General features: G+C 48.5%; 1 protein-coding gene across 1 annotated transcript; it reads right to left on the reverse strand.

The window, feature by feature from the left end:
• Positions 1 to 1,458: 1,458 nt before the first annotated feature.
• dnajc21 (DnaJ heat shock protein family (Hsp40) member C21) lies at positions 1,459 to 7,936 on the reverse strand. Its single transcript, XM_067979799.1, has 5 exons — positions 7,794 to 7,936; positions 7,418 to 7,457; positions 7,019 to 7,278; positions 6,808 to 6,886; positions 1,459 to 1,844 (listed from the first exon to the last, which is right to left on the reverse strand). The coding sequence occupies exons 1-5, from the start codon at positions 7,934 to 7,936 to the stop codon at positions 1,683 to 1,685; spliced, it is 684 nt and encodes a 227-aa protein (XP_067835900.1). The 3' UTR covers positions 1,459 to 1,682.
• Between the last annotated feature and the right edge of the window lie 6,690 nt (positions 7,937 to 14,626).

Below are 14,626 nucleotides of genomic sequence, written 5' to 3' on the forward strand. Positions count from 1 at the left end.
TTCCTTTTCTCTAGTTTTCCTGCGCTGTGAACAAACACTGCCCCGGACAACGGCGCGCGAGCCCCGCACAGTACATGGGAGAAGCTGGAGATCAATTTCCATACCTGTTTGTGTTGACAGTCCAGCCCCACAGCAGGATCAGGAACTGAGGAGCCAGCTTTAATGGTTATATTAACTTCATTCTGGGGACGTGGGCGTCGCTGGCATGGCTGGAATTTATTGCCCATCCCTAGTTACCCTGAGAAGGTGGCGCTGGGCCTCCTTTTTGAACCAGTCGTCTTTCTAGAGATTTGCTACAACTGAGGGGTTTGCTGGGCCACTTCAGAGTCAATCTTGTTGGTGTGGGACTGGAGTGCCATGTAGCCCAGACCGGGTAAGGACAGCAGGCTTCCTTCCCTGAAGGACAGGCGTGAACCAGTTGGGTTTTTGCGACAATCTGACAGCTTCATGGTCACTTTTAACTGATACTTAAACTGAAGTTAAACTCCCAAACTGCCTGGGATTACTAGTCCAGTCACACAACCACAGCACTGCCCACAGTCTGCTGATCCACAGCAGCAGACTGTGCTACACAGTGCCATGTGGACAGTCTGTTAAGGTTGTTCTGTAACAGATAATTAGGTTAAACGACATGAGGCTGATCTGGTTATCCAGACAGCCAAACAAAAACAGCCCAGTATCTGGATTTGGTCCATTTAGAATACCTGTAGCATTTTGCCTGTTCTGGATTTTTTTTTAAACTTGTAATATTTCTGTAAAGCTGGATTCAGCATGTAAGGGGTTAAGTCCGCACAGGGTGCTTTCCAACTGTTAGCTTGGGGCCTGAATACGACCTTCATCAGAATCAGGGACAGTGAGACTTTCACTATTGGTTCTCAGTGCTCATCAGTTTGAAATGGCAGTGCAGTCCCCTCTGTTTGTAGTGTTGATGGTGTGGATGTGATATGCGATGGTCGATATAACAGGGTGTAGCACTGTTAGTATAAAGAAGCCTCCTCGTGCATCGCAACCTTTCGCCCAGTTGCTTCCAGCTCCAATCTGACCTGTAGCTTTGTTTAAAATGCAGTTAATGCTTACCACAAACTAACTCCACACCGACAGGGTTCAGCCACAGCTCACTGAAAGTTAACCCCGTGTTATTTACTTTCTTGTTTGTTTGTTCTGGCATTCATAGAATGGAGGGCATTCGGCCCATCGTGCCTGTGCCGGCTCTTTGAAAGAGTTTAGTCCCACTCCCCTGCTCTTTCCCCATAGCCCTGCTAATGGATAACAGTTATTGTTTTTGGCCAGTACAGGAGGCTGAATGTTTAAAGTGGTGTCTGTTATCATTTAATGTCAATGAATGGCCATCGTGGGAATGATTAAATCATGAGGTATGTTGTAACGACAGAGCCAGTAGGAGTCCCTGGACTGGAGCCACCTGGGATTGACAATAAAACACAAATCGTCCACCGGGACCAGAATAGAAAACGAATTTTATAAATAAACGCAATGCAAGCAGCAAGTGCCCCTGAGGACAGCTCGTACCATCAGCAGGGTTAGAGGGGGATCAGAGAGAGACAGGGAGTCCCTCCCTTCACCCTGCTCCTCATGCTCTGTCCTCGAGCTGATCAGAGTGGCCCCGGGCCGTGGGGGGGGAAAAAAGAGAGCCAGAAGACACTGGCACTGGCACTGCCACTGTCCTATCGGTTCCTCCGTTTGCCCTGTTTACTCCGGCTGCTCCGGCTCTCAGTTCCTGCAGGGTCCTCGACAGCTCTCGCGTGTCCAGTCATCGTCAGGTGTTCAAACAGCTTGTTCCTCGACGGGAAACGAGAGTCACAGGTCACACAGCGAAGGGCAGCTTCCTGCAGATACACCAGGTATAACAGCATTAAATTCATCTCTCCACCTATACAGGGAGAGGGTGAGAGAGAGAGATCATAGACCCCGCACACACACACTGTGTCCCGGACCACACGCACACAGTCCTGGATCATAAGAACATAAGAAACAGGAGCAGGAGTCGGCCATCCGGCCCCTCGAGCCAGCTCCGCCATTCAATCAGATCATGGCTGATCCTCTATCTCAACCCCATTTTCCTGCACTATCCCCATATCCCTTGATGCCTTTAGTATCTAGAAATCTATCGATCTCTGTTTTGAATGTACTCAATACTGAGCCTCCACAGCCCTCTGGAGCAGAGAATTCCAAAGATTCACCGCCCTCTGAGTGAAGAAATTTCTCCTCATCTCAGTCCGAAATGGCCTACCCCTCATTCTGAGACTGTGACCCCTGGTTCTAGATTCCTCAGCCAGGGGAAACATCCTCCCTGCATCTACCCTGTCGAGCCCTGTAAGAATTTTATATATTTCAATGAGATCCCCTCTTATTCTTCTAAACTCTAGAGAATACGGGCCGAGTCGACCCAATCTCTCCTCATACAACAGTCCTGCCATCCCAGGAATCAGTCTGGTGAACCTTCACTGCACTCCCTCTATGGCAAGTATATCCTTTCATAGAATCATAGAAGTTAACAACATGGAAACAGGCCATTCGGCCCAACATGTCCATGTCGCCCAGTTTATACCACTAAGCTAGTCCCAATTGCCTGCACTTGGCCCATATCCCTCGATACCCATCTTACCCATGTAACTGTCCAAATGCTTTTTAAAAGACAAAATTGTACCCGCCTCTACTACTGCCTCTGGCAGCTCGTTCCAGACACTCACCACCCTTTGAGTGAAAAAATTGCCCCTCTGGACCCTTTTGTATCTCTCCCCTCTCACCTTAAATCTATGCCCCCTCGTTATAGACTCCCCTACCTTTGGGAAAAGATTTTGACTATCTACCTTATCTATGCCCCTCATTATTTTATAGACTTCTATAAGGTCACCCCTAAACCTCCTACTCTCCAGGGAAAAAAGTCCCAGTCTATCCAACCTCTCCCTATAAGTCAAACCATCAAGTCCCGGTAGCATCCTAGTAAATCTTTTCTGCACTCTATCTAGTTTAATAATATCCTTTCTATAATAGGGTGACCAGAACTGTACACAGTATTCCAAGTGTGGCCTTACTAATGTCTTGTACAACTTCAACAAGACACCACAACTCCTGTATTCAATGTTCTGACCAATGAAACCAAGCATGCTGAATGCCTTCTTCACCACCCTATCCACCTGTGACTCCACTTTCAAGGAGCTATGAACCTGTACTCCGAGATCTCTTTGTTCTATAACTCTCCCCAACGCCCTACCATTAACGGAGTAGGTCCTGGCCCGATTCGATCTACCAAAATGCATCACCTCACATTTATCTAAATTAAACTCCATCTGCCATTCATCGGCCCACTGGCCCAATTTATCAAGATCCCGTTGCAATCCTAGATAACCTTCTTCACTGTCCACAATGCCACCAATCTTGGTGTCATCTGCAAACTTACTAACCATGCCTCCTAAATTCTCATCCAAATCATTAATATAAATAACAAATAACAGCGGACCCAGCACTGATCCCTGAGGCACACCGCTGGTCACAGGCCTCCAGTTTGAAAAACAACCCTCTACAACCACCCTCTGTCTTCTGACGTCAATCCAATTTTGTATCCAATTGGCTACCTCACCTTGGATCCCGTGAGATTTAACCTTATGTAACAACCTACCATGCGGTACCTTGTCAAAGGCTTTGCTGAAGTCCATGTAGACCACGTCTACTGCACAGCCCTCGTCTATCATAGAATCATAGAATCATAGAAGTTACAACATGGAAACAGGCCCTTCGGCCCAACATGTCCATGTCGCCCAGTTTATACCACTAAGCTAGTCCCAATTGCCTGCACTTGGCCCATATCCCTCGATACCCATCTTACCCATGTAACTGTCCAAATGCTTTTTAAAAGACAAAATTGTACCCGCCTCTACTACTGCCTCTGGCAGCTCGTTCCAGACACTCACCACCCTTTGAGTGAAAAAATTGCCCCTCTGGACCCTTTTGTATCTCTCCCCTCTCACCTTAAATCTGTGCCCCCTCGTTATAGACTCCCCTACCTTTGGGAAAAGATTTTGACTATCGACCTTATCTATGCCCCTCATTATTTTATAGACTTCTATAAGATCTCCCCTTAACCTCCTACTCTCCAGGGAAAAAAGTCCCAGTCTGTCTAACCTCTCCCTGTAAGTCAAACCATCAAGTCCCGGTAGCATCCTAGTAAATCTTTTCTGCACTCTTTCTAGTTTAATAATATCCTTTCTATAATAGGGTGACCAGAACTGTACTGTTCCTAATCAGACCATGCTGACTGTTCCTAATTAGTCCCTGCCTCTCCAAATGCCTGTAGATCCTGTCTCTCAGAATACCCTCTAACAACTTACCCACTACAGATGTCAGGCTCACTGGTCTGTAGTTCCCAGGCTTTTCCCTGCCGCCCTTCTTAAACAAAGGCAATGTGAAATATTCATTTAGGATCTCACCCATCTCTTGTGGTTCCGCACATAGATGACCTTGTTGATCCTTAAAGGGCAAAAGAGTAACTAGGGAGAGAGTAGGGCCTTTTATGTATTTGTAGAAGCTCTTTGGATTCTCCTTTGCCTTATCTGCCAAAGCAATCTCATGTCCCCTTTTTGCCCTCCTGATTTCTCTCTCAACTCTATTCCGGCAATCACTATACTCTTCAAGGGATCCACTTGATCCCAGCTGCCTATGCATGTCATATGCCTCCTTCTTCTTGGGTAAGGAGACCAAAATTGTACACAATACTCCAGGTGTGGTCTCACCAAGGCCCTGTATAATTGCAGCAAAACATCTTTACTCCTGTACTCAAATCCTCCTGTAATAAAAGCCAACATACCATTTGCCTTCCTAATTGCTTGCTGCACCTGCATGTCAGCTTTCAGTGACTCATGTTCAAAGGGACCTGGGTGTCCTTTGTACATTCACATTTCCCAATCTCTCACCATTTAAAAAATACTCTGCATTTCTGTTTTTCCTACCAAAGTGGATAACTTCACATTTTCCCACATTATATTCCATCTGCCATGTTCTTGCCCACTCACTTAGCCTGTCTATATCCCCTTGAAGCCTCTTTGCATCCTCCTCACAACTCACAATCCCACCTAGTTCTGTGTCATCAGTAAACTTGGAAATATTACATTTAGTTCCCTCACCCAAATCATTGATATATATTGTGAATAGCTGGGGCCCAAGCACTGATCCCTGCGGTACCCCACTAGTCACTGCCTGTCACCCCGAAAAAGACCTGTTTATTCCTACTCTCTGTTTCCTGTCTGTTAACCAATTCTCAATCCATGCCAGTATATTACCCCCAATCCCATGTACTGTAACTTTGTTCACCAACCTCCTGTGGGACCTTATCGAAAGCCTTCTGAAAATCCAAATACACCACATCCACTGGTTCCCCCTTATCTATTCTACTAGTTACATCCTCAAAGAACTTCAATAGGTTTGTCAAACATGATTTCCTTTTCATAAATCCATGTTGACTCTGCCAAATCCTATTATTATTTTTTAAGTGCCCTTTATCACATCCTTTAAAATAGATTCCATTTTCCCTACTACTGATATCAGGCTAACAGGTCTGTAGTTCCCTGTTTTCTCTCTCCCTCCTTTTTTAAACAGTGGGGTTACATTTGCCACCCTCCAATCTGCAGGAACCGTTCCAGAATCTATAGAATTCTGGAAGATGACAACCAATGCATTCTCTATCTCTGTAGGCACATCTTTCAAAACCCTGGAATGTAGATCATCAGGTCCTTGGGATTTATCGACTTTCAGTCCCATTAATTACTCTGGCACTATTTTTTTTACTAATAATTCACTAATATCTTTCAGTTCCTCATTCTCGCCAGACCCTTGGTTCTCTGGTATTTCTGGGAGGTTTTTTGTGTCTTCTTTCGTGAAGACAGACAAAGTATTTGTTTAATTTCTCTGCCATTTCCTTATTCCCCATTATAAATTCTCCCCTCTCAGTCTGTAAGGGACCCACATTTGCCTTAGCCAGTCTTTTCCTTTTTACATACCTGGAGAAGCTTTCACAGTCCGTTTTTATGTTTCTCGCTAGTTTACTCTCATATTCTATTTTCTCTTTATCATTTTCTTGGTCCTCCTTTGCTGAATTCTAAAATGCTCCCAATCCTCAGGCTTACTGCTTTTTCTGGCAACTTTATCTGCCTCTTCCTTTGATTTAATACTATCTTTAATTTCTCTTGTTAGCCACGGTTGGACCACTTTTACTGTTGGGTTTTTGTGCCTTAAAGGAATATATATTTGTTGCAAATTATGTATTAATTCTTTAAATGCTAGACATTGCCTGTCTACCGTCATACCTTTTAATGTAGTTCCCCAATCAACCGCCTCATACCTTCGTAGTTTCCTTTGTTTAGATTTAAGACCCTGGTTTTGGATTGAACTACATCACTTTCAAACTTAATGAAGGATTCTATCATATTATGGTCACTCTTCCCTAAGGGCTCCTTTACAACAAGATTATTAATGATTATTAATGAACCCTTTCGCACTGCCCAATACTAGATCTAAAATAGCCTGTTTCCTAGTTGGTTCCTCAAAGTACTGATCTAGAAAACCATCTCATGTACATTCCAGGAATTCGTCCTCCACAGTATTAGTGCTAGTTTGGTTTGCCCAATCTCTATGTAGATTAAAGTCCGCACACACACTGTCCTATGTCCAGGATGTCTCTGGGCTGTGTCCAGTGCTGGAAGCTGCACCCATGTTCCCACCTCTCGGTGACCTGCGAGCACGATGCAGCTTGCCCCGTGACCAGCTCCCTCACTGGCTGCGGGTCCCCCCACTAACCTGAGCGCGTTGTTCTCTCCCAGCCTCCTTCGCTCCTTTCCTCTCCGGTTTTATTTTCTTTCCTCTAGATTTTGGGGTACTGAAAAAAAAAGGAAGTCTGAGAATTAACCAATGACCAGCATTCTCTGATTAAAAGGGACCATCCCCAGATAACCGGGCTCCGCTTAAAGGGACCAATTCTGGATATCCGGGCGGGGGAGTCGCGGCTCACCTCGATGGCGTTGCTGATGACCCGCTGCCCTCTAGTGGGATCTCCTGCTGCGGATCGGCGGAGGGTGAGGACTCTTCCCGCTCGTCTGCCGTTGTCCGAGAAGCAGATTCCTGGGATCGATCCTGATGATTCTCACTCCCATCGTTCAGTCTCTCCTCCTTGTCTCCAGTGCTGTCCTTCGACTCTGATTGACTGACTGTGGTACTGGGGCTCTGGGACTCACCTGCTGCACTGAGATCGGGGGAACACTCACCAAACATCTGGAGAGACGACACAAGTGAATATGGGTCAGACACCGAGAGCACACAGAACAGGGGGGGGAAGAGGGCCAATTCAGGGCTTCCCATACGTACACTGCCCCCCACCCCTGCTCTCTCTGCCCCTCCAAGTGTCTCTCACCTTCTGCTGTCGTTTCTTCCTCTTCTGCTTCTTGGAGACTCTATAAAGAACAGGTAAAAGAACATTCGTCAGCACAACTGCCCATTGACACCCCATCAACCCACGGTGCAGGTTACAAAGCCCGGCAGTGGTCCGAAGTGAGCAGGAGCTGCAGGCCAGCAACACGTGGCAGGTTCCTGAATCCTCGCTGCAGTGTCCCACCACCAGAAAACAAGCCCAGGGCCCGGCGAGACACGGCGCGGCTCAATCCGAGTGACCCTGGGCCCTTCTGAATATCTGGGTAGTCCCACTGCCCTCATATGCTCAGAGATACCTCACTCACCCCTGCCCCCCCACCCCGGTACATTAACAGTGTCCCCTCCGTGTGTGCCCATACCTCAGTGTTTCCTCTCCCTGCTCCAGCTCTCCGGCTCCCTCCTCTCCCTGCTGTACGCACAGTTCCTCCTCCTCCTTTTCCAGCTGTTGCCGTAGTAACGCCACCATCTCCCGGTGTTTCCTGGACCTTTCGTGATTCCTCATGCTGTAAGTACAGAGGACTCTGGTCAGAGACCAAGGGAACGTCCACGGGGACACATGGTATACCCAGTGAGGGGGAGGGGGAGGGGGTTTAGGCACATCGCAGACCCAGTGAGGGGGAGGGGGTTTAGGCACATCGCAGACCCAGTGAGGGGGAGGGGGAGGGGGTTTAGGCACATCGCAGACCCAGTGAGGGGGAGGGGGAGGGGGTTTAGGCACATCGCAGACCCAGTGAGGGGGAGGGGGAGGGGGAGGGGGTTTGGGCACATCGCAGACCCAGTGAGGGGGAGGGGGAGGGGGTTTGGACACATCGTAAACCCAGTGAGGGGGAGGGGGAGGGGGTTTGGACACATCGTATGCCCAGTGAGGGGGAGGGGAGGGGGTTTGGGCACATCGCAGACCCAGTGAGGGGGAGGGGGAGGGGGTTTGGACACATCGTAAACCCAGTGAGGGGGAGGGGGTTTGGACACATCGCAGACCCAGTGAGGGGGAGGGGAGGGGGTTTGGACACATCGTATACCCAGTGAGGGGGAGGGGGTTTGGACACATCGTATACCCAGTGAGGGGGAGGGGGTTTGGACACATTGTATACCCAGTGAGGGGGAGGGGAGGGGGTTTGGACACATCGTATACCCAGTGAGGGGGAGGGGGTTTGGACACATCGTATACCCGGGGAGGGGGAGGGGGTTTGGACACATCGTATACCCAGTGAGGGGGAGGGGAGGGGGTTTGGACACATCGTATACCCAGTGAGGGGGAGGGGAGGGGGTTTGGACACATCGTATACCCAGTGAGGGGGAGGGGGTTTGGACACATCGTATACCCAGTGAGGGGGAGGGGGTTTGGACACATCGTATACCCAGTGAGGGGGAGGGGAGGGGGTTTGGACACATCGTATACCCAGTGAGGGGGAGGGGAGGGGGTTTGGACACATCGTATACCCAGTGAGGGGGAGGGGGTTTGGACACATCGTATACCCAGTGAGGGGGAGGGGGTTTGGACACATCGTAGACCCAGTGAGGGGGAGGGGGTTTGGACACATCGTATACCCGGGGAGGGGGAGGGGGTTTGGACACATCGTATACCCAGTGAGGGGGGGGGAGGGGGTTTGGACACATCGTAGACCCAGTGAGGGGGAGGGGAGGGGGTTTGGACACATGGTATACCCAGTGAGGGGGAGGGGGTTTGGACACATCGTAGACCCAGTGAGGGGGAGGGGAGGGGGTTTGGACACATGGTATACCCAGTGAGGGGGAGGGGGTTTAGACACATCGTAGACCCAGTGAGGGGGAGGGGAGGGGGTTTGGACACATGGTATACCCAGTGAGGGGGAGGGGGAGGGGGTTTGGACACATCGTAGACCCAGTGAGGGGGAGGGGAGGGGGTTTGGACACATCGTAGACCCAGTGAGGGGGAGGGGAGGGGGTTTGGGGGTGGGGGTGGAGAGTTTAGACACTTCGTATACCCAGCGAGATGGGGGTGGGTTAGAAACGGGAGGGGGGGGGTCACACAGGAGTCGGCAAACACGGGCAATATGTCATGTGTTCTAAGAGAGAAAGAACGGCCAAAAGAAAACCTTGCATTTCTATCGCGCCTTTCTCAATCTCAGGACGTCCCAAAGCGCTTTACAGCCAATGAAGTACTTTTGAACTGTAGTCACTGTTGTGATGTGGGAAATGCAGCAGCTGATTTGCGCACAGCAAGATCCCACAAACAATGCGATCATGACCAGATAATATGTTGTTTAGTGATGTTGGTTGAGTGATAAATATTAGAAGAAATAGGAGCAGGAGTCGGCCATTCGGCCCCTCTAGTCTGCTCCGCCATTCAACAAGATCATGGCTGATCTTCAACCTCAACTCCACTTTCCCGCCCGATCCCCATATCCCTGGATTCCCCTAGAGTCCAAGTATCTATCGATCTCAGCCTTGAATATATTCATGTAAGGAATCTTACAACACCAGGTTATAATCCAACAGTTTTATTTGAAAATCACAAGCTTTCGGAGCTTACCTCCTTCGTCAGGTGAGTGAGTGAGTGAGGGTTCTAAAATCGCATAGCATATATTAGGCTGGGAGACGATCACACCAATCAAAGGTGTCGTTGGTGTTCAGACAGGTTAGCCACGGAAAACATTACATCCCAGTATACTGAATACACAATGGGTCAGATTACAAAGCCAGCGAGAGAGAGACCCGAAAGGCAGAGCTCAAGCTGTCAGGAAATGCGTCAATGCCAGATTCATCAGCCGCACTCAGAAGACAGTCCAGAATGTCACCCGAGCACAACGCAACGCCATCAACGCTCTCAAGACCAACCGCAACATTGTCATCAAACCAGCGGACAAAGGAGGAGCCATCGTCATACAGAACAGAACGGACTATTGCAAAGAAGCATACCGACAATTGGACAACCAGGAACACTACAGACGGTCACCCACAGATCCGACCAAAGAACACACCCACCAGCTCAACAAACTGATCAAGACCTTCGATCCAGACCTTCAAAGCATCCTACGTGCTCTCATCCCACGTACTCCCCGCGTGGGAGACTTCTACTGCCTCCTAAAGATACACAAAGCCAACACACCCGGACGTCCTATCGTATCAGGCAATGGAACCCTGTGCGAGAACCTCTCTGGATACGTCGAGGGCATCCTGAAACCCATCGTACAGGGAACCCCCAGCTTCTGTCGTGACACTACAGACTTCCTACAAAAACTCAGTACCCACGGACCAGTTGAACCAGGAACACTTCTCACCACGATGGACGTCTCGGCACTCTACACCAGTATCCCCCACGATGATGGCATCGCTGCGACAGCATCAATACTCAACACCAACAACAGCCAATCTCCAGACGCCATCCTACAACTCATCCGCTTCATCCTGGATCACGTCTTCACCTTCGATAACCAGTTCTTTACCCAAACACACGGAACAGCCATGGGGACCAAATTCGCACCCCAATACGCCAACATTTTCATGCACAAGTTCGAGCACGACTTCTTCACTGCACAGGACCTCCAACCAACACTATACACCAGATACATCGACGACATTTTCTTCCTATGGACCCACGGCGAAGAATCACTGAAGAGACTACACGATAACATCAACAAGTTCCATCTCATCATCAAACTCACCATGGACTACTCCTCAATCAGTTTCTTTCTTGGACACACGAATCTCCATCAAAGACGGGCACCTCAGCACCTCACTCTACCGCAAGCCCACGGACAACCTCACGATGCTCCACTTTTCCAGCTTCCACCCTAACCACGTCAAAGAGGCCATCCCCTATGGACAGGCCCTGCGAATACACAGGATCTGCTCAGACAAGGAGGAACGCGATGGACACCTACAGACGCTGAAAGACGCCCTCGTAAGAACGGGATATGACGCTCGACTTGTCGATCGACAGTTCCGACGGGCCACAGCGAAGAATCGTATAGACCTCCTCAGAAGACAAACACAGGACGCAACCAACAGAGTACCCTTCGTTGTCCAGTACTTCCCCGGAGCGGAGAAACTACGCCATGTTCTCCGCAGCCTTCAACATGTCATCGATGACAACAAACACCTCGCTAAGGCCATCCCCATGCCTCCACTACTCGCCTTCAAACAGCCACCCAACCTCAAACAGACCATCGTTCGCAGCAAATTACCTAGCTTTCAGGAGAACAGCGTCCACGACACCACACAACCCTGCCACGGCAACCTCTGCAAGACATGCCAGATCATCGACACAGATACCACCATCACACGAGAGGACACCACCCACCAGGTACATGGTTCATACTCCTGTGACTCGGCCAATGTTGTCTACCTCATACGTTGCAGGAAAGGATGCCCCAGAGCATAGTTCATTGGCGAGACCATGCAGACACTGCGACAACGGATGAACGGACACCGCGCAACAATCGCCAGACAGGAGGGTTCCCTCCCAGTCGAGGAACACTTCAGCAGTCAAGGACATTCAGCCACCGATCTTCGGGTAAGCGTTTTCCAAGGCGGCCTTCGAGACACACGACAACGCAAAATTGTCGAGCAGAAATTGATAGCCAAGTTCCGCACCTATGAGGACGGCCTCAACCGGGATCTTGGGTTCATGTTACCCCACCAGCAGGGGAAAAAAAAGTTATCTGTTTTTAATACAACTGGACAGTCTCTCTCTCTCTCTGGCTTTGTAATCTGACCCATTGTGTATTCAGTATACTGGGATGTAATGTTTTCCGTGGCTAACCTGTCTGAACACCAACGACACCTTTGATTGGTGTGATGCTGTCCCAGCCTAATATATGCTATGCGATTTTAGAACCTTTCACTCACTCACCTGACGAAGGAGGTAATCTCCGAAAGCTTGTGATTTTCAAATAAAACTGTTGGACTATAACCTGGTGTTGTAAGATTCCTTACATTTGTCCACCCCAGTCCATCACCGGCATCTCCATATCTTGAATATATTCAATGACTCAGCATCCACAGCCCTCTGGCGTAGAGAATTCCAAAGAGTCACAACCCTCCGAGTGAAGAAATTCCTCCTCATCTCAGTCTTAAATGTGGTTGGGATCAGATCAGCCATGATCTTATTGAATGGCGGAGCAGGCTCGAGGGGCCGATTGGCCTACTCCTGCTCCAATTTCTTATGTTCTTATGACCCCTTATCCTGAGACTATGCCCTCTAGTTCTAGACTCTCCAGCCAGGGGAAACAGTCTCTCAGCATCTACCCTGTCAAGCCCCCTCAGAATCTTATATGTTTCAATGAGATCACCTCTCATTCTTCTAAACTCCAGAGAGTATAGTCCCATTCTACTCAATCTCTCCTCATAGGACAACCCTCTCATCCCAGGAATTAATCTAGTGAACCTTTGTTGCACTGCCTCTAAGGCAAGTATATCCTTCCTTAGATAAGGAGACCAAAACTGTACTCAGTACTCCAGGTGAGGTCTCACCAAAGCCCTGTACAATTGCAGGATGCAATTGGTCAGGACATTGTGCCCTGTACACCCAATTGCAGGATGCAATTGGTCAGGACATCAGGGAGAACTCCCCTGCTCTTTAAAAAGCGTCCGTGGGATCTTTTACACCCACCTGAGGGGGCAGACGGGGCCTTGGTTTAACATCTCATCCAAAAGACGGCACCTCTGAGTGCAGCATTCCCTCAATACTGCAGTGAAGTGACAGAAATTATGTGCTCGAGTCTCTGGAGTAGGATTTAGATCGACAACCTTCTGACAGAGGGCGAGAGTGCTGCCCACTGAGCCACAGTTGACACTACATCGAGTCTACAGCACAGAAACAGGCCGTTCGGCCCGACTGGTCTATGCCGGTATTTATGCTCCACACGAGCCTCCTCCCTCCCTACTCCATCTCACCCTATCACCATATCCTTCTATTCCTTTCTCCCTTATGTGTATCTCTGGCTTCACCTTAAATGCATCTGGACTATTCACCTCAACCACTCCTTATGGTAGTGAGTTCCACATTCTCACCACTCTCTGGGTAAAGAAGTTTCTCCTGAATTCCCTATTGGATTTATTAGTGACTATCTTATATTTATGGCCCCTAGTTTTGGTCTCTCCCACAAGTGGAAATATTTCCTCTACGTTTACCCTATCAAATCCTTTCATTATCTTAAATACCTCTATCAGGACACCCCTCAGTCTTCTCTGAGAGAAAAGAGCCCCAGCCTGTTCAGCTTTTCCTGATGGGTATAACCTCTCAGTTCTGGTATCATCCTTGTGAATCTTTTTTGCACCTTCTCCAAGAACTGTGCACAGTACTCCAAGTGCGGTCTAATCAAGATTCTATACAAGTTTAACATAACTTCCCTGCTTTTCAATTCTGTCCCTCCAGAAATGAACCCCCAGTGTTTGATTTGCCTTTTTTATGGTCTTATTAATCTGCGTCGCTACTTTTAGTGATGTGTATCTGCACCCCGAGATCCCTTTGCACCTTCTCTCCCGTTTTAGACTATTATCCAAGCAGTATGTGGCCTCCTTATTCTTCCTATCAAAATGCACCACCTCACACTTATCTATATTGAAATTCATTTGCCAATTACGTGCCCATTCTGCAAGTTTATTAATGTCTTCCTGTATTTTGTCACAGTCTTCCTCAGTATTAACTACACCCCCAAATTTGGTGTCGTCTGAAAATTTTGAAATTGTACTTCGATTCCAGAGTCTAAATCGTTGATGTAAATGGTGAACAACAGTGGTTCCAGCACCGATCCCTGGGGAACATCACCTCCCACCTTTTCCCAGTCTGAGTAACTACCTTTAACCCCTACTCTCTGTTTTCTGTTTTGTGCCACTGCTTTTCTTGATATATATTAATGACTTGGACTTGGGTGTACAGGGCACAATTTCAAAGTTTGAGGACGACACAAAACTTGGAAAGGTCGGGAAGTGAGGAGGATAGTGATAGAGTTCAAGAGGATATAGACAAGCTGGTGGAATGGGTGAACACGGGCAGATGAAATTTAACACAGAAAAATGCGAGGTGATACATTTTGGTAGGAAGAACGAGGAGAGGCAATATAAACTAGAGGGCACAATTCTAAAAGGGGTACAGGAACAGAGAGATCTGGGGGTATATGTGCACAAATCATTGAAGGTGGCAGGGCAGGTTGAGAAAACGGTTAAAAAAGCATACGGGATCCTGGGCTTTATAAATAGAGGCATAGAG

Source organism: Heptranchias perlo, unplaced genomic scaffold, assembly GCF_035084215.1.
Source record: "Heptranchias perlo isolate sHepPer1 unplaced genomic scaffold, sHepPer1.hap1 HAP1_SCAFFOLD_510, whole genome shotgun sequence".
NCBI lineage: Eukaryota > Metazoa > Chordata > Chondrichthyes > Hexanchiformes > Hexanchidae > Heptranchias > Heptranchias perlo.

Excerpts from the sequence above, each read along its gene's own strand:
- dnajc21 (XM_067979799.1), bottom strand. The coding sequence starts at position 7,936 with ATGAGGAATCACGAAAGGTCCAGGAAACACCGGGAGATGGTGGCGTTA. Across the intron at positions 7,279-7,417 it reads GGAAGAAACGACAGCAGAAG|ATGTTTGGTGAGTGTTCCCC; the intron begins GTGAGAGACACT and ends TCGTCTCTCCAG. Across the intron at positions 6,887-7,018 it reads TCATCAGCAACGCCATCGAG|TACCCCAAAATCTAGAGGAA; the intron begins GTGAGCCGCGAC and ends TTTTTTTTTCAG.